The sequence below is a fragment of the Pipistrellus hanaki genome, assembly GCF_964339955.1.
Source record: "Pipistrellus hanaki genome assembly, chromosome: 9".
Classification (NCBI taxonomy): Eukaryota; Metazoa; Chordata; class Mammalia; order Chiroptera; family Vespertilionidae; genus Pipistrellus; species Pipistrellus hanaki.
Genome location: NC_140511.1, coordinates 74,991,709 through 75,010,571, shown reverse-complemented (window position 1 = coordinate 75,010,571; position 18,863 = coordinate 74,991,709). Strand labels below are relative to the sequence as shown.

The following is an 18,863-nucleotide window of genomic DNA, read 5'->3' as shown; positions in this document are numbered from 1 at the left end:
CCACGGGCCCAGCCCCGAACAAAGCCCCGCCCGACCAGCTGGAGCCTGGGCCACAGAGCCTGTGCTCCGTTAAGGAATGTTTTTCCCTCATTGATTCCTTATTGGAGGAGAGAGACAGGCTCCATCCTCCTGGGGCTGAGCTGAGCCAGGCCCACAAGGGCCGAGCGGAGCCCCCAAAAGCCACGCTGACCCTAAAGAGCCCAGCCTCACTACCAAGAGCCCTGAAGTGCCCGGCGCAGCCCCTGAGCAAGCTCGGCTCCTCCAGCAGGCCCCGGGGAGCCAGCCTGTGGGAGCAGTTTGCACAGGTGCATCTCCCTCGACAGTCAATGGCCCTCTCAACCTCCAGCTCAGCTCTAAGGCCAGCTGTGCTCACTTAAGGGTCCTTTCCTGGAAGGCAGTCCTGCGGAGGCCAGGGCTTCCCCACGACCCAGTCAATCTGATGTTCATGGACTCGGACTCTCTCAAAGGGATCTGATCCTTTTGAACACCGGTCGCCAACTGGTGGTCTGCAGCCCACTGGTGGTCGCGAGGTCTGACAGGTTGGCGGCCGCTGCTTTTGAATGTTGCACGGCCTTAGAAATAATCCCTTCTGACGAAAGGGTTTTTGCTCCTGGTTACAGGAGCACTATGGAAGGTTTGAAGTTGGTTCCATGATGTAATGGTTAGCACTCTGGACTAAGGTTTGAAACTCTTATGTCGTGTAAAGTTGGTGTACACAGAAAAACCAGTCCACGGCAGCTGCTGCTCTCCGGGCAGGCTCATGATGGAAGTCAGAAGTAATGGGGGGAGGTGGGGATTTGGAATGAATGTTCCCTGCAGACCAGTCTGATGCTCAGACCATTCAGACTCACGGTAGGTTGTCACTGCCAACCCAAGGACAAAGCCTGTGCTGGATCCGTGTACAGCATGACATCATTAAAGACTGATCTAGCCCTGACCAGTTTGGCTCAGTGGATAGAGCGTCGGACCAGGTTCGATTCCAGCCAAGGGCAAGTACCTTGGTTGCAGGCTGCCTCCTGGTTGGGGCTCGTGCAAGAGGCAACCAATCAATGTGTTCCTCTCATCGAGGTTTCTGTCTTTCTCTCTCTTCCACTCTCTAAAAGGTCAATGGAAAAACATCCTCAGGTGAGGATTAACCAAAAAACAAAAAGACTGATGCTTACCTCGAGTCTAGCCTAGCCTCGGAGCCTCGGAGAGAAGAACCACACTAGGAAAAGCTGGCCAAGTCCCACAGAGCCAACCTAGCACTGAAGATCCGAGCCTCCTACCCAAGGGCCAAGCCTCCTCCCCAAGACAGCCTAGCCAGGGGTCGGCAACCTTTAAGACATAAAGTGCCACTTGGACCTGTTTCCGAAGGAAAAAAAACACCTGGGAGCCGCAAAACCATTGTGACATTTAAAACAAATATAACACTGCATATATTGTTTCTTACCTTAATGCTATATACCGGATCGTGCAGAAAAAGGATTTTTTCACTTAACAAAAAGAGCCGCAGGTTGCCGACACCTGGCCTAGCCCAAAGGGACAACCTTGTCCTAAGAGCCCAGCCTGTTCCTGAGGGCCTGGCCTGGTCACAGACAGCAGAGCCAATCCCGAAGGGCAGGCGCAGAGCCCAACCCTAACCCGAACCCAGCTGCTTCTGCTCTGAACTCCTGCCTGTTGTAGGTACTTTCGTCCCCATCGACAGGACCCACTCCATTCCAAGCACGTTTTAATTCCACCTCACCCTCCCTCGAGAAATGGTGATAAAAAGAAAGGAAGGAGGGGTGGAGAGCGAGTCACAAACCCGGCCTCCCGGCTCCTGGTCTCACCCTGAGAGCCCAATTCGAACACTGGACACTGGGGACCAGCCCCACTCCAGTTGGGTAAGTTACTGGGGCAGTCAGGGTTCCCCTACTCCCATCCCTTCATCCGCTCTTCAGTGTCACTGTCCAGCTCTGGAAGGTTCTCTCTAGGCCATCTCCACTGTCAGTCTCTATCTGTACCCGTCTCTCAGTTTCCCTGTGTGTGTCTCTGTCCTTCTCACTGTGTTTGTCTCTGTCCCTCTATCTGTCCCTGTGTCTGTGTGTCTTCCTCTCTGTGTCTCTGCCTCCGTCTGTTTCTCTATCTCCCTCCCAGGGTTCTCTCTCCAGAGTTTGTGCCCACGTGTCTCTCCCCACTTGCTATGGTAGCTCTGTGCTCTGTGCCCGGGTTTCTCTCCCAAGCCTGCCCACAGATGCTGGCTCAGTCCTGCACCCGTCCTTGTCCTGTCCTGCCCTGGTTCTCCTGCCACCTCCTTGTCAGTGCTTCAGCCCAAGTTCACAGTGTGTCCCAGGCAGCAAGTTGTCCCACGGCCAGAACAGCCCCAGCACCGAGACTCCCTCAGTGACCGTGGCCACTCGGCCCGCTGAGGCTCTGGGCCAGCAGAGGGCGCCACCTGGAAGACGGCCCGTTACCCGCTGCTCAGCCACCAACAAGAAGCTGCTTCCTCTGCTGAGCATGTGTGCATCTGTGCAAACTCACACACTATTCCCGAGAGCATGAAACTATACTGCACATCCCAAGCTGTTCCTCAGGGCTCATCAGGGTCCCCGGCTCAGCATCCGGGATGCAGCAGGAGCAAAGAGGCCAACCCTGCAACCCCGGGACGTCTTTTGTCCCTGAGCCCCACGCCCCAGCCTCTCGCTGTAGTGTCTGAGTTTTCTTTGTTCGTCTCGGTCACGATGATAGTTTAGGACTCCTATACCCTTCAAATCTGAGCGTACGCGTGGGGAGGCATTTTTCTGTCGATAACTGGAATCAGTGTCTCCAGGCTGGGGGTGCAGAGCAGCCGGTCGTCAGAGGATGGTTACCTCCGGCAGTTTGGGGTCAGCGTGTGGTGTGAGGGGCCACGGACACGTGTACTCTGTCTGGATTCCCTTATGCCCCTGGAGTGGGACGCCCGTCACCCCCTCCTAGGCGGCACCCACCAGGCTTCCAACTCTCCTTGGAAATGAAAGAAGTCCCTCCTCGGCTAGGTTTGAGATACACAAAACCCACATGTACACGTGTGGGGACACACACACACACACACCCACAACACCTGCACACACGTACCCACAGATACACCACACAATCATAGCTGCACACCCACACCACATACCTGTGTCTGTACACACACCACATGTGTGCACTCACATGTACGTACACTCCAATATATGCACACAGGTGCACACACTCATACATGTGTTCTCAGGCATGCACACAGGTGCACACATGTGTGTACACCATCTCAACAGCCACGCCCAGTTCAGGGCAACAACGTGTTCTGTCGGTTCCCTGGACACTTTAAACTCCTAAACTTTCTGGCGACAGAGGAAACGGCATCTCAGACCACGGGCTGCAGAGTCCTCGCAGCACAGCCGCCAGGCTTCTTTAAGGGAAAGAGGGAGGGCGAACGCAAACCAGCAGGCACGGGCGGCGCCCAGCTGCAGGGAATCAAAGCACGGAGCTGCTCAATCAAGCCCAAAGCCAGCTTTTCAAAAAGAAACGAATGCGATTGTGATAAATGAAGACGACACAGGGAAAAGGATGGCAGAGGCTAGGGGCTTTAAAAGTTAGAGGGCCTGGTGTGGCACTGACACCTGTAAGGTTGAGCGTCTCGATGAAACTGGTAATTTAAGGCATGCGAGATAAACGGGCTTATTCACCCCCGGGTATGTTGGGACACTTCCTGTGAGCCAGGCTCGGATGTAAGTGCTGGCATTTCAGCTGGGGACGGAGGGACAGACAGGCAGGAACCCCTGCCCTCGGGGCACTGGCTTTCTAACAGGACCCAGGAGAGGCAGAAAACCGGAACAAGACCAGGAAAGCATGCAAGGTGGCCGTAAGCCCGCCAGCGACACCGGGAACCCGCAGAGCAGCCTCTGTCCGTCACCGAGCACCTCCCGACGCCCCTCTGTAGGCCTGAGCCAGGCGGAGGGCTGTCCCTCGCCCGGGAGCAGAGCCCGGCACGCACCCCCGCCCCCCCACTGCAGCCCCCGCACCCACACTCCACCACACCGTCCGTCCCAGCCTCACACTCACACGCGCACACACACACACACACACACACACACACACACACACGTCCGGTGAATGTGAAGGGACCGCCGCAGGGCAGCATCACACAGGAGGGGAGGCCAACAGCGGTTTCCCAGGTCACTTAGTGACGCAAACCCCACACAACAGGCGACTCTGAAAAGGCCCCGTCGGCCGCGCCCCCGCCCGGCGCTCCGCGGGCTTGTGGTTTGGAATCCTGTCATCCGCGTACCTGTGGGAGCAGCGTGCGTCCTCGCGTCTGCCCGGTGAGCCCCGAGCTGTCCAGGCTGCGGCGCGGGTACAGCAGCCGCTCCCCTCGGCGCCCGCGGACGCCACTCACACGGACGGGACGGCGAGCAGGTGGAGCTGCTCCGTGAATCAGGACGCAGGACCGCCCTCAACGGCGTGCAGCTGGAGACCGCAGCCGCGCTCCTGTGTGTTTGTTAAATGCAGATGCATCCCATTAAAATCTGCCTCAGTCACCCCCAGCCAACCCGGGAGAGCTGACACCCTCCAACACTGCCTGATCTATAAACAGGCTCTGCCACTCCGTGATGATCTCTCTCTCTTCACCTGAGGATGTGTTTTTATTGATTTTTGGAAAGAGAGAGAGAGAGAGAGAGAGAGAGAGAGAGAGAGAGAGAGAGAGAGAGAGAGAGGAATCAATTGGCTGCCTCCCATACCCACCCCGACTGGGGATGGAACCCACAACCTTTTGGCGTCAGACGACGCTCTCGCCAGTTGGGCGTTAGTGACCATCTTCACATTTCCTCCACTGCCATCGTTTTCCCCACGGTGCCCTCACCCCTCTCCTGCCGAATTATCTGACTTTTCTGACACCTTTGGAATCAGTTTCCAAATTCTATTTCCATTGGCTTGGCTGCTGACATGCAAACAACTGATTCCTGTATATTGATTTTCTTTATCGGGGGTAAAAGGTACAGAACACAGAGTTACCATCCCAACCGATCTTAGGGGCACAGCTGGATGGCGTCAGCACCTTCACATTGTGTGCAGCTGTCCCACCACCCTGTCTCCAGGACCTTGTCATCACCCCTCATGGAGCTCTATCCCCTGTACACTGATTGTCACCTAGAGGTCCAGTGCACAGAACTCATGCATGGGGAGGGTCCGTCCCCCTCCCCAGCAGCTGCCAGCTGGTGGCCAGGGCCTTCCTTCGTTCTGCTCTGCCTCCTAGTGGTCAGCGCACATTATGGCAAGTGATCAAACTCCTGGTCAGTTGAACTCCAGAGAGGACACTTTGCGTATGAGGCTTCCCTGTATTCGTATTCGATTGCCAAGGCTGCTGTAACGAAGCACCACAGCCCAGCAGCTGCAATGACAGACACTGTCCCGTCCTGGAGGCCAGAGTCAGAGGTCCAGGTGTCGCAGGGCTGGTTCCCTCTGAGGCCTCTCTCCTTGGCGTGAAATGCTGAGGGGAGGGCCGTGCACTGCAGAGTCACTAACGTCCAGGTGGGTGTCCCCAGGGCACAGCCACCCCCATCTCCGATGGGCAGAAAGCTAGGACTCGGCTGGGACTTTTCAGTGGTCCCCCTCACCCCTGACTCCCATCCGGGACGGGCCCGGCAGGAGGGCACCTGATCGGAGTTAGGGATTTCTGGCTGGCGATCAGGTGGGTGATCCTTCGGCGTAAACGTCCACGCCCTTGCCACACCAGCAGGCCCCGTGGCACGGCGCTCGGCTCTGAGCCGGCCAGGCTGCCGTCCTCCTGGGGCAGGTGGCGCGATTCGAGTGGGTCCCTGGGGAACACCAGAAGCACGAGCCCTGAGTGTCCCCAGGTCTGGGTGCCCCCTGGTGGGACAGCTCTCGTCCTGCAGGGCAGCCGGCCTCCCACCCTTCCCATTAGAATTCAAATGCGGGCCCGCAGTTTGATGGATGGCTTGTGACTGTCCCTGGGCCCGGGACACAAAGCCCGGGTCCCCGAGGCCCCACCTGCTCCATCTGGCCTGACTCCGGGGAGACTGACCGCAGCACGGGGACGGGCTCAGCGCCCCGGCTGCTGTCTCTGCTGCCTTTGTTCCTCCTCGGGGGCCGGGCTGTGGGCCTGCGGGGTGGCCGGGGCCTGGTGGTGACCACGGGAGCTGACGGGGCACTGGCTGAAGGGCCCCTCAGGTGGGGAATCAGGTGCTGACAAGGCGGGGGCTTTAGGACTGCTGCCCCTGGGGCAAGTCTCCCCGAGGCCCACGAACCCCTCCCTCCTTCCCCATCTCCGCCCTTCCCCCTGGTCTCCCTGGCTGACTCCCCGCCCGCACGTCCTGACGCCTGGCCCGCTCCTGCCTGTGACATCCTGAGGGCCGGTGTGCTTCCCCCAGGGGCTGAGTCTGACTGAGGTCCTGCCCTGCCTGCTGCTCACCGCCCAGGGTCCCCAGCCACTCCTCATCAGTCCCGTTCCCGCCTTCCGCCTAGCTGATGCTTCCCACCACCCGGGTCCCCTCTCCTTCCCCCAGTGCACCCCGTCTCCAGGCTCTGCTGGGGAAAAGCAGGAAGGACGAGCACCCCAGTGTGCACGGGGCGGTGACACGCTGGGCTTCTGTGCAAACGCGAGCTCTCCCCGGAGCAGAGGGCCGGAAGGCAGGCTGGCGCAGAGCGAACGGCGCAGAGCAAGCCCTCATCTCGCTCACGGGGTTCCCAATCAGCCCCAACTGACCGGTCAGAACAGCAGAGGATGAGGCCTCCACACAGGCGGGACCGCCCTGGAGGTGGTGGATCCTATGCCGTGTGTGTGCGTGTCTGCGCCGTGCCTGTGTCCTATGCTGTGCGTGCCCTGCGTGAGGTTTAAAATATATTCATCTGGCCGAAGCCGGTTTGGCTCAGTGGATAGAGCATCGGCCTGCAGACTGAGGGTCCCAGGTTCGATTCCAGTCAAGGGCACGTATCTGGGTGGCAGGCTCGATCCCTGGCCCTGGTCAGGGCATGTGTTGGAGGCAACCAATCAGTGTTTCTCTCTGTGTGTCTCTCCCCGTCCCGTCCATTCTCTAAAAAAAAAAAAAATCAATGGAAAAACAAAATAAATGAATAAAATGAATTTATCTGGATCAAATTCCTGCTGTACCCCTTGGTTCGGTGCCAGCCCCTTGGATCTGAGCTAGCCCTCCGTAAACTGTGAAGCCCCTTTACAAACGCAATGTTGGAAGCGCTGTTGTACACGAGGGAAGTCAGCCACGGCTCTCCTTTCACGTACCTGAGGTTCAAGAATGGGATCTGGGTGTTGGACGCCCGGGGCGTCTGCGGGGTGCGGGGGCCTGGGCGGGCCTGGCGTTCTGGGCAGGGTCCACGCGAGGTGCGTCAGCTCATCAGAATTCACAAAGTCCTCTTTGCCGAGATCCTTGTGTAATGTTTGTGATTTTTTTCCCCTCAGTCACAGGCCGGTGATCTGAATGGAGGAGCAGAGTTTGTATTTGTCACTGGGTGATGGCACCGCTCCCTTGGCTCAATGAGACGGGAAGAAAAATGAATAACTGTGCAGATTCGACTCCCACGATAAACACACTCCCCAGGGTCGGTGGGACATTAGGGGAAACACCGAGCTCGGGTCTGTGAGACACACGTCAACATGTTCGAAAGGGTTGGCATTGCCAGCGGCGAACTGTCCCGGAGAAATGGGGGTCACCCCCGCCCCCGGCCTAGCCTTTGGGCTGATCGAGGTCCTCGCTCACCTGCCTGTGGGCCCCCACCTGCACCCCTCCATGGCAGGCCTGCATTTCGTGTCTCGCTGCCCACCCAGCGCCCTCCCACTCCCTCCAGCCAGCCTCAGGTGCCCCTGGTAAGCCTTGCAGCCACACCTCCTCGGTCTCACCTCCAGCTGTGACGGGCAGCCACTCCTGCCCAGCAAGCCCTGGGCCCATGAGGGGACCGGAGTCTGCCCAGTGCGGGGCTGGGTGGCTCTGCCACGGGGGCGGGGGGTGGGGGAGCTGGGGTGCAGCCCAAGGAACCCCACATGAGTGTGCTAGCCTCATCCTCTGCAGCTGGGTATCCTGTCCCTCAGGTTGGTCTAACCACCAGGCCATCCATGGAAACAGGCCCAGGAAGGGGGCACCACCAGGTCCCTTATGCCATCCTGCCTGGGCCCTTACTGAACACCCTCTTCTGTCCCTGTGACTCTGGGCCAGAGGCCACTGCCACCACCCTCCCTCAGACAGGAGGGCGGGGGGGGGGGGGGCTCCTGCTGGCTCCTGGCTGGAGGCGGCTTTGGCCAGGCTGACCCCTCACCTGCCTGGATCATCGCAGAAGCCGTGGCTGCACGTCCTCCGTAAAGTCAGGGAGCCAGGGTCTGCCTGGCTGCTGGGGGTCCCCAGGAGCTCAGAGCCTCAGCCAGAGGAGAGCCCCACGCTGGGTCAGACCAGGCTGAGCCGGTTTCATTTCGCCTGGCTGACCGGCCCCGTCTCTCCGGTTCCCAATCTGCTCAAGGAACTTGAAAGGTCACGTCTACTGACCCCAAGGCACATTATGTCATTCTTACCAGTGGCTTGTTTCTCCGTTACAGCCGACCGGAGCCCTGGCAGCAGCATCTCAGCAGGAGCGGCTCGCGGTTGGGGGTGTCGAGGCCGGGAACCCCAGCTCTGGGGCAGCTGCTCCCGCACGGGGCGGCTCTGCCTTGAACTCCGGCCTCGGAATCCAAATGAGATGCCGGGAGGCCGGGCGTGGGCGCAGCTGGGGATGGGCTCTATGCTGCACCTGCTCCTGGTCTCCTGAGATCTACGGCTGCGGGAGGGAGCGGGGAAGGAAGGCAGAGGGAACGGGTGGGGGAGGGTGGCTAGAGGCACTTGGGGGGCCACTGCGCTCTTCAGGGTGCTGTTGTCCCCAGCAAGAAGTGGGGACAGCCTCTCTGATTGGGACTCATGCCTCTGCTGGGCCCCAGGGGTGCGTGTGGGAGCTGGGGTGTCTCTGGGGCTCTGACCCCTTCCCCTGGCCCACTCCGCTGTCCCTGCAGGCCCTGGCCCCGGGACAGGATCTAAAGGTCACTGCCACAGCCCGGGGATCTGAGGGTGGCCTGGCATTGGTCTGTTCCCCCGCCCCTGCTCCTGTTCCCCTCCTTCCCCCTCCCTCCCCGCCCTTCTCCCCACCTCCCTGCACACGCCTCTCAACCCCGGGACTCCCCCAGCTTGCTCACAGAGTTGCCGGTGTTTGAATTTCGGATAAACGGTGAATTATTCAGCACGAGTGTGCCCTGAACACTGCATGGGCCATGCTCACATTGCTGGCTGTTTGTCTGAAATGTAAACTTCCCTGGTGTCCTGGGTTTATTCCCTGAATCCGGCTGCTCGACATGAACCTGCCGCCGCCGCCCGCGCCCGCATGGCCTGAGCATTCGGGCCGCAGCGGACCGGCCCCGCCGTCAGGGAGCTGATTCTCTGAGAAGCACCGTGACAGCCCTTCCTTCAGCTCCCACCGCACTGCTGATCGCCAGGACCAGGGACAGAGGCGGGGCCACCCCCTGGTGGCCTCTGCCGGGTGGTGGCTGGTATGTCCCTGGGCGCCCTGCCATCCAGGCTGTTACACTGAGTCTGTGTGGCGGCCCTTTAGGACACCGGCTCCCCAGCCAGACAGCCTCCCTGTGCGTCTGGGACAGAGGCCGGTCACGGGTCACAGGTCACAGGTCACCACGGGCGTCAGTCTGGGGAGAGGACACGCCGGCAGCACCCACCCTCCGCAATCCGGAGGCTCCTCTGAGGCCCCCGTCTGGGGTCGTCTTTCCCGCCCGTGTGCCTGCGACTCCTACACCGGGTCCCCCTCCGGACCCGGATCAGCCCAGTGGCAGCCCAGCCCCCCCTTGACTAGCGCCCCCGACGCCCCCACAGCTGCACGCCCGAGGCCCTGCCATGCCTCCCCCTGCAAAGATGGGGGTGCCCAAGAAAGGGGTGTTTGGGGCTCCACGTGGATCTCCAACAGCCACACCCAACCATCCCGGCTTCACCTTCAGGTGAGCAGCAAGAACTGCTCATCCCAGCCCTTCATCCGAGATGGGACCCCCGCCCCCGCCCCAGGGGCAGCCTGGCCTGGAGCTCCAGCCCCCGCCGGGCCTTGGGGAGCGGGCAGGGGGGCCTGTGCTGCGGCTCATTCCCGCACGGGCTGGGCACCAGGGATCAAGGCCCTCGGGGTGGTGGCAGGGGACCAACGTGCTTCCCGTGAGCGTGTGTGTGAGCGTGTATGTGAGCGCGGGAGGGCATGGTGGCGAGAGCCAACACAGGGCACAGCGGATAACGGACCCCACCCCCACAGCCTCCCGCCCTCCGAGGCAGCGGCCGCCCACCTTCGGACTCCCGGCCACCAGCGTCTGTGGACCACCGGCCGGTGGCCGCTGCTCTAAAGGGACTCCGGAAACCAGTCAGGTCCAGGCCAAGGCACCGGGCGTGGCGCTGAAGGGTCCTCAAAGAAACAGGGAAAGAAATCCCTTATTAAACCCAAATTTCGCGGGGAGACACTGGCGTGGCAAAAACGCCGGGCTGCCAGCTACTCACGTGTGGGGAAGCGAACGGGCAGATTCCAGCCGCTGAGTTCCACTGACTGTGATTATCGACCTTCACCGTCATCGCCAGGCGTTTTCTCCCGCTCGGGTGAGGACAGCCGGCCCTCAATTAGATTAGGCTCTGGGGGCGAGAGGATGTTAGCTATACTTCCCCTAACTCCAGAAAACAAAGAAGAAGAAGAAGGACCAAGTTGAAAACAAGGAAAGGGCCTCGTTACCAGCAGGAGGGGAGGGGGCTGGGCTGGGCCGCCTTCCCCGCTCTCCCAGGCAGGGCCTCTCGGGGCCCCACGTCAGCAGACACGGAGGCGCGGGCCGCGGGAAGCCACGGCTCTCCGGAGCACCGGCGTCTTTACGTGTCGGTGTGCCCGTCACCCTCCGACTCCACACACAGCCTCTCTGCTGGAAGCTTTGGGCCGCTTCCTTCCCCACAGGAATCCTGCAACCAGAAGGGCCGCGAGAGGAGAGAGATGCATCCGCCTGCGTTTGCCTCGTGTGTAACCTCCAGCCCGGCCCCTTCGCCTCCTCCCCGCCATCGCCGGGGCAATCCTTGTCCAGAGAGCGTGTACGTCCAGGAGCCAGAGCCAGGGCCGGGGGCGCGGAGTCCCGCTGTCTCCCGAGCAATGGGATTAGGCTCCGACGCTCCCACCAGTCACAGAGAGATGGCCCCCGGCCACCAGCCGGGACGGGGGCTCTAGGCCTTGCTCCCTGCGCTGCGGCCCCATCCTGAGTCCTGTCTCAGCCCTGAGCAGTCCACGGAGGGGGAAGGAGCAAAAGGCACCTCCGTGCCCTCACCTTTTTCTAACCTGTTTTACTTCTTTTTTTTTTTTTTTTTTTAAATACCCTGTTTCCCCGAAAATAAGACAGTGTCTTATATTAATTGTTTCTCCCAAAGTTGCGCTAGGTCTTATTTTCAGGGGATGTCTTATTTTTGGGGAAACACGGTATATTTTATTGATTTTTTACAGAGAGAAAGGGAGAGGGATAGAGAGTTAGAAACATCAGCCAGCTGCCTCCTGCACGCCTCCCACTGGGGATGTACCCACACCCCAGGCACATGCCCTGGACCAGAATCGAACCGGGGACCCTTGAGTCTGCGACGCTCTATCCACTGAGCCAAACCGGTCAGGGCTCCTTTTTTCTTTTTCTTTTAATTGTGGTAAAAACATACACAAACACCGTAGGATTCAGTGTGACGCCAGTGTTAACACACGGAGCAAACAGTCTCCCCGTCTCTCACTCAGATGCCCGTGGGAACGCACCGGTGGGGAGTGAGGGCCATGGGGGGCCTTTGCCCCCATCGTGACCCCAGATGGCTGGCCAACAAGGCTATGGGGCCCTGGATTTTGAAACACACCCCTCCCCCCGTGAGAGGACCCTTTGCTTCCCAGGCTTCTCCACCCCCTTCCACCAAAGCACGGTCCCCTCATCAAGCTGCGGGGAGAGGGAGAACGACACAGCCTTCTGGGGCTCCCGGACAGCACACCCCATCTCTGAAATGCCGAAAGGCCTTCTGTGTCCCAAGGCCGGATCCGGCCCCTAGATTCTGCGCCCTTGGTCCCAGGGTTACCAGGGACAAGGCTCCGCTCTCCCAGGACAACCCCCTGGTGAGAGGCGGGCACAGACTCCGAGTCCTCCCTGCTTCCCAGCGCCCTCAGTTCTCCTCACCCTCAGGAAGGGGTGGAGGGCGGCCAGCTGGGCCGGAAAAGAGTGGGGTTCTCTCTTGGGGTTGCCCCCAGTGAGCTGAGGGGAGGGGTGGCAGGTGGCAGGGCTTGTGAGGCTGCCAGACACACCCCGGCAATCCCGCCCCTGAGGGGCTTGGCCCGGTTCATTGCTGAGCCCAGCACGAGCGGGACCTGCTCGCACGGACGCAGGCCCGCGGGCCTCCTAGGCTGGCGACAGGCCCGAGGAGACTTAGGCCCGGGGTGCAGGTCAAACGGGCAGCACTGCCTGGCGGGGCCCAGGCTCCAGTTATCCGAAGGCAGAACCCAGCTGGCCCAGGAGGCAGAGGGCACCCTGGTGCAATGAGCCACGGTTGGGCATCACCAGGCATGAACCGACATGGCTGGGAGAGGAGGGCGTGGACAGCGGGGAGACCCTCATCTGGACAGACAACGTCCCCTTACAAGCCAGCGCTGACCACGCCCGCCGCCCGCAGAGCACCCCAACCAGCACCGAGTGTCCAGCCACAAGCCCTCGACACCTACTACTGCCTTCCCGCCAGCCAGCACGCTGCTGCCATCGCCAGGATGGAACAGGCTCCGGGGACTCGCGGGAAAAACCTGACAGCTCCGGAGAACAACAGGCAGAGGACAGGAGCAAGTGACCCACGAAATGCAATGGTCACTGAGTGCGTGAGAAAGCAGGGGTTCGGGCACACCCTCGGCGGACGGCGCACGAGTGGAGAGCCCAGTGTCACACACACACACACACACACACACACACACACGAGCCCGCTCCCAGAGGCCATGGTGGCGGGCAATCCGGGAGCAGCCCCCCCGGGGGAGCAGGACCAGGAGGAGCCGTCAGCTCGCAGGACTGTCCTGGGGCAGGCGGGGGTTCGGGTTGGAAGGCTCCTGGCCCTGCTGGGGGTCGTTTATCGCAGGAAAATGACCAGAGAGGCACGAACATGGGCGGGTTCGAGTGGACAGCACCAGGCGTCCTGCTCCCAGGAGAGGAGACACGACCACAGCCTCCACAGGCTGCCGCTCCGTGTATGAGTCCACCCGACAGTCCCGGGAGCCGGGGTACCGGTTAGACTTTATCCCGGGCGTGTCTGTGAGGGCTTCCGGGTGAGATGAAAGACTGAACTGGTGGGCCCCCTGGGGGAAGCCAAGGTGTGGGTGGGCCTCGCCCGGTCAGTTGAGGGTCCGGATAGACCCAGAGGCTGACCTCCCGGGTACGAGAACACCCCTCGTGCTGACTGCTGAGCTGGGACACCAGCTGCCCTCAGAGCGGAGCTGCCATCGCTCTCCTGGGTCCAGCCCGCTGACTGCACGTCCTGGACCGTCAGCCCCACGATCGTGACCCGGTGCCTTATAATAAATGCCTCTCTCTTCTCTCTATACGCGTCCCACTGGTTCGGTTTCTCCGGAGAAGCCCGGGGGCACACCCAGTCTGGGTGCCTGCCTCCTCCTCCTTGTGCCTTGGACGGAGGAGCCCTTGCTAAGTGTTTGGTGTCAGGACCCCCACCCCAGCAGCCAGGTGGTGTCAGCCTGCATGCAGCCAGGCCTCCCGCCTGGACATTCCCTGCACCGAGACCAGCTCCAGACAGGGCTGACGGAGCCCGGCCATGCCCGGTTGTGCTCTCGACCCCCATGAAGATGGAGGAGAGGAGACAAGGCACTCTTCTGGGGATGCGGGTTGAGTTTGGGAATTTTCCAACAAGGAGAGGTGCAGGAGGAAGCTGGCCTGAGGCCCTGGAGGGGGAGGGCAGGCTGGCCAGGAGGAGGCAGGCCTGGGCTGAGAGTGGGCAGTCGCCTGGAGGACATGGGGAGACAGGAAGACAGGTCTCCCACGAAGGGCTGCACAGACAGAGAAAACCAGGAGGTGGTCAGGAAAGGAAGAGAGGCCCCAGGAGCCCAGCGGGTGGGGAAGGAGTCCTGAAAGTCAAGAGCTTAGCCTGGGGGTGTCCAGATGAGAATGGTCAAGAAGGCCAAATGCTGCGGAGGACAGAGAGATGACAAGGTCTGTGGGCTGGGGAGACCAGGGCACGGTGGCAGGCGCTGCTCCAGCAGAAGGAGACATGGAGGCCACGGAGTATGTCTCTCGCAGGTGCCCCTCCTTCACACACTGTGGCCCTCCCTGGGAGACTCGAGCTGGGTCTGCCTCCAGCCAGAGCTCAGCCCTGGATAATTTCTCTAGTCCAAGGTTCCAACTACACCCCACTCCCCAGCCTGGCATGGAGCCTCTGTCTGTGATGGTCCCTCTAGTGCTGTGAGCTCCACACAGGGAGGTAGCCTGACTAGCGCTTGCACACCTTTGAGGCCTCCTCCCTTAGCCCTAGGGACATGCAAGGGCAGGGAGGAGCAGACAGCTGTTCTGAGGGCGCTCTCCTCTTGCTGGGCAGAAATAAAAGATGCTCCTCCCAGGGGGGGTTCTGTCAAGATTCTGGAGTTCCTACAGCCCCCACCCTCACCCCCAGGGGGGCTGGAGCAGGGGACTGTCCAGCAGGGAGTGAGGGCAGCTGGCCATGCAGAGGCGGAGCCGCAGCAGGAAAGGTACAGGTGGAACTTGGCACCCAGGACTTGGCTGCTGACGCCACGCTATGTGCAGGAAGCCAGTGGCTCCATTGCTGTGGGACCCCCAACATCAGCAGGGTTTCTGGGCTCCCTGCTCCCGGCCTCACCTCTCCTCTCTCACCACCCTCTGCAGCACCTGCTTAAGGAAGATTTTTCTACAAGAAGCAGGTCCAGCCGCCTCTGCAGATGATTTTCTGGGGGCTGTCAGTGGCCGGTGGCCGTGCACCCTGGCGCAACCGTCCAACCCGACCGAAGGGTCTGTCTGCACGAAGGCCTGAGAGCTGCCTGCCTCCCCAGGGTGGCCACTGCTGGGTGGCTTCGGGTGAGCTCTTTGACCTCGCTGTGCTGGTCATGTCGCAAACCCCAGAAAACAGAGCGCAGGAAGACCAGGGGTGCAGGGAGGCGCAAGGGCACGACTGGGCCACGCGCCCCCGATCCTGGGGGTGGGGAGACGGAAAGTCCGTCCTATCCGGTTGGTCGCGGCCAGCAGGCTTGGCGCGGGGAGACAGGGGCTGCAGATGGTCCACGCTCATCCGGCCCAGGCGGCCCGGCGCGCTCCCGCTCCGCGCGCTCCTCCCGCCCCCGCCCCACCGCCCGCACCGTCCCGGGGTCGCTTTGGGAGCAGATTGGCAGGCCGGGCGGCGAGCTGGAGCCCGCCGCGCCCCGCCCCGCCTCGGGCTCGCCCCCACCGCGCCGGGACCTCGCCCGGACCTCGCCCGCCCGGGACTCGCCTCCTGGCGTCCAGCTCCCCCGAGCGCTCGCGGCGGCTGGGCACGCGGAGGAGGGGGCGGCGGACGCGGGCGCCGCTGATTGGCCAGACCCGCTGATTGGCAGGTGGGGGAGCCACTGGCAGCCGCAGCCTCTGCAGCGGGCTCCGCTCGTTAGGGCTCGGCTCCGCTCGGGTCTGCTCGGCTCGGCTCGTCTGCTCGGCCGCGGACCGACTGCCGGGCGTGCGCTGGAGGCGCGGGGCGCGGGGCGCGGGGCGCAGGGCGCGGGGCGCGGGCCTCGGCGGCGGCGGCGGCGGCGGCGGAAGCCTAGTGCCCCCGCCCGCCCGGTCCTCTCGCAGAGGCGGAGGCGGTGCCGCGGGCCGCTGCGGAGCGGGGCGCGGGGTCGGCGGCGCGGGGAAGAGCGGGGGCGCGGAGCGAGCGCGGCCCACCGGGCACCGCCAACCCGGCTCGGCAGACGGACGGACAGACGCGGACCGACGCGGCCCCTCCCTGCCGCCGCCGCCGCCGCCCGCCCGCCCGGGGCGCCCACTCGCCGGCGCCAGGCCCGGGAGCGATGACATCGACGGGGAAGGACGGCGGCGGGGCGCAGCACGCGCAGTATGTGGGGCCCTACCGGCTGGAGAAGACGCTGGGCAAGGGACAGACAGGTGCGTGCGGGCAGGGCCGGGCCCGGGGCTGGAGAACCGGGCGATGCGGGGGGCCGGGGGCCGGGGTCAGAAGGACCTGGGGCACCGAAGGGGACCGGCAGCGCCGCGGGGCTGGGGAGGACCGGGACCGGGGAGGAGCGGGTCACCGGGGCATCCGGGAGGACCGGGGGCGCCGGGAAGGACCGGGGCTCGGGGGCGCACAGGCCCGCCACAGCCGGGGAGGCCGTGCTGACGGCGCCCGCGGGGCCGGGGAGGAGGCCGCCGGGTGCGGTGCCGCAGGCCTGGCCCGGCTCCTGCGGGCGGGCGGGCGGCCGCGAACAATGGGCGGCCGGACGCCGGTCCCGCCGCGGAGTCCCGCAGGCCGCGTGGCTGCGGGCGGCCGGGCGCGGCCCAAGGACACGCAGCTCGGAAGGGGACGCGCCCGGCCAGCGCCCCTCGGCCCGGGCTGCAGGTGCGCGGCCCCGGCGGCCCCATTGTGCGCCCAGCGCCCGGGCCCATTGTGCGGCGGGAGGAGGGGGCCGGCGGGCGCCCATCTGCCGTCTGCCGCGGCTGCTAATAGGCGTGCTGCCCGAGCAGCTGCGCCCCGGCCGCGCGCCCCCGGCCGCGACCCCCGACTCCGGGGGGCGGGCAGGTGGGGAGGCCGCCCGGTGGGTCTGCGGGCCGACGGAGCCACCCCGGCCCGGCCCGGCCAGACCGCCTCCGCGGCGGGGATGGAAGAGCGCTCGGCCCTGAAAGGGCTGGACAGCGCCTTTCTCCCTCCCCGCTTCCGCTCGGATCGCCTGCGCCACTGCGCTCCCCAGAGGAGGGAAAAGGCTGGTCCTGGGCCCCACGGAGGAGGATGAGGCCGCGGGTCCTCCCAGGCCGCTGCGGAGCTGGCCCCGGCCGGGCCTGTGGGAGGGAGAAGGGGCTTCCTGGCTGGTCCTGGCTTTCAGGGATCAGCGTGGGTCCCAGCCAGGCGGCCCGTCCCCTCATCTGGCGGATGTTCAGAGTCGCTTTGTGGGAAGCTGGGCTCAGCCATTTTCTTTCTTCTCCCAGGATGGGCCTCTCCTGGCGCACAGAGGTCCGGTTGGCAGTGATCTCCCTGCCGCCCTGGGACGGCCCTTAGACCTGGGGGAGGCAGGGCTGGTGCAGGTGCAGGTGCAGGATGGGGGCCGGGCGGGGGGGGGGGGCAGCTGCTCTAGCCAGGTGCTGCAGGCCCTCCCAGAGCCCCCGGGGCGGCACGGAGGTGGACGGAGCTGGAAGGTGCTGTTGGGGAGGAAAGTGGGCCAGGTCCGGCCCTCCCTCCGGAGGGCAGTGGCTCTGATGCAAGCAGAGAGCGCGAGGCATCTGGGTTGGGGCGGGGGCTGCCCCCGTCCAAACCCGGGATAGACAGCCCCCTGTGCCAACTGCTGAAGCACCAAGGGGTCCCTGGCAGCTAGGGCAGTGACACTGGGAGTAGGGATGGCATGGCCCGGGTTCGAGGAGGAAGAGGCGGAGGTGGCAGACAACCTGGGCTCCACGGAGCTCACACTACGCATGTGTCCTGGGAGGTCGGAGCAGCTGTAGTTGGTGAAATCCGTGGTAGGGGAGGGGCCTGGGCAGCCCCCGGTGGGAGGCAGTGGGATAACCTTATTATTGTACCGATAAAATGCTCTAAGGAAACATCAGCGCGTGAGCGATGACAGGGATGAATTACACCCGGGCGCGGGCCGGCCTCCGTGGGTAGGCCTGGTCCCCGCGCTCTCCATTGAGTCCTCCTGTCACCCAGTTAATTATAGGAGGTCTCCCCTGTAATTAACAATAACGAACACAAAGGGTGTGTGTGTGTGTGTGTGTGTGTGTGTGTGTCAACAACACCCCACCATGTGCTGTTTGGAGAAGGGCTGCGGGCCCACAAAGCCAGCCGCCGCTCCCCTGGAGGAAAACCTTGCTGGTCTCGCTGAGTGGCCACCCCCAGGGGCTCCGCAGGTCCCATGTCCCTTCCGGCCTCGGTGACGGGAGGGCCGGATTCCCAGGACTGTCGGTGCCCGTCTCCCCAAACCTTCTGTGGAAGGGTCCTCGAGGTTGGTGGACGTGGGGCCTCCTCGTGTGCGAGGGCCCGGCCTGGCCACGAGGCTTCCCGAACGCCGAGAGCGCGATGTCCCAGGCCCCTCCGTCCACTCGGAGGCAGACACCTGGCCCGAGCTGGGGGCCGGGAGCCCGTGGTGGGGACTGTGCGTGGGCACCTTCTGCCCAGGCTGGCGGCTCTCCTGCCGCCATAGTCACCTCAGTCCTCTTGTCTTTGCCCAAGTCCCACAAAGTGGGCGCTGTGGCCTGAGGGAGCTGCCGGGCGGTGCGAGGGGCCTTCGGTTCTGAGCCAGGGCCCGTTGGGAGGTGGGCCCGCTGCTCTGCCCCAAGACGCTGCCTTTGGGCATCAGACGAGGGCGGGGGTGCTGCCTGGTGTGGAGTGCAGGTGAGGGCAGAGCCGCGGCCCTCTGCCCTCCTGCGGCCGGCGGGGTCCAGGCCGCCCTGTGGCGTGTTGACGGTGGTGGTCAGTACTGTCTGGCCAAGGCGGTGTGGGCTCAGTGAGCGGTTCTGTCACTCAAGTCGGGGTTGGGCTGTGGTCGTGGGATCACCTCCCTCCGCCCCATCTCCTTGCACGGTGTCCCCGATGGCCTGGTGTGGCCTCTGCAGCGGCCCATGGAGGCCCCGCTGGCCATTGTGGTTTCTGGTGGCGAGATGGGCTGCAGGGCCTGACGGGGCAGGC

At 63.3% G+C, this 18,863-nt stretch overlaps 2 protein-coding genes across 15 annotated transcripts in view; one reads left to right on the top strand and one right to left on the bottom strand.

The window, feature by feature from the left end:
- The window catches only part of LOC311627872 (uncharacterized protein), a 389,410-nt gene that overhangs the window by 299,151 nt on the left and 71,396 nt on the right, over nt 1-18,863 (bottom strand). The gene's annotated exons all lie outside the window — the stretch shown is intronic.
- The window catches only part of BRSK2 (BR serine/threonine kinase 2), a 46,843-nt gene continuing 43,829 nt past the window's right edge, over nt 15,850-18,863 (top strand). For 8 of the 14 annotated variants that reach the window (XR_014795956.1, XR_014795957.1, XM_084894720.1 and 5 more), the window contains exon 1: nt 15,851-16,138. Coding sequence is in view for 12 of the 14 variants with exons in the window: in XM_084894720.1 (XP_084750846.1) it covers nt 16,045-16,138 (94 nt within the window). In the remaining 2 variants the exon portion in view is untranslated. Of the gene's footprint in view, nt 16,139-18,863 lie in introns of all 14 variants that reach the window. The other 6 variants (XM_084894728.1, XM_084894724.1, XM_084894726.1 and 3 more) reach the window with 2 other exon arrangements.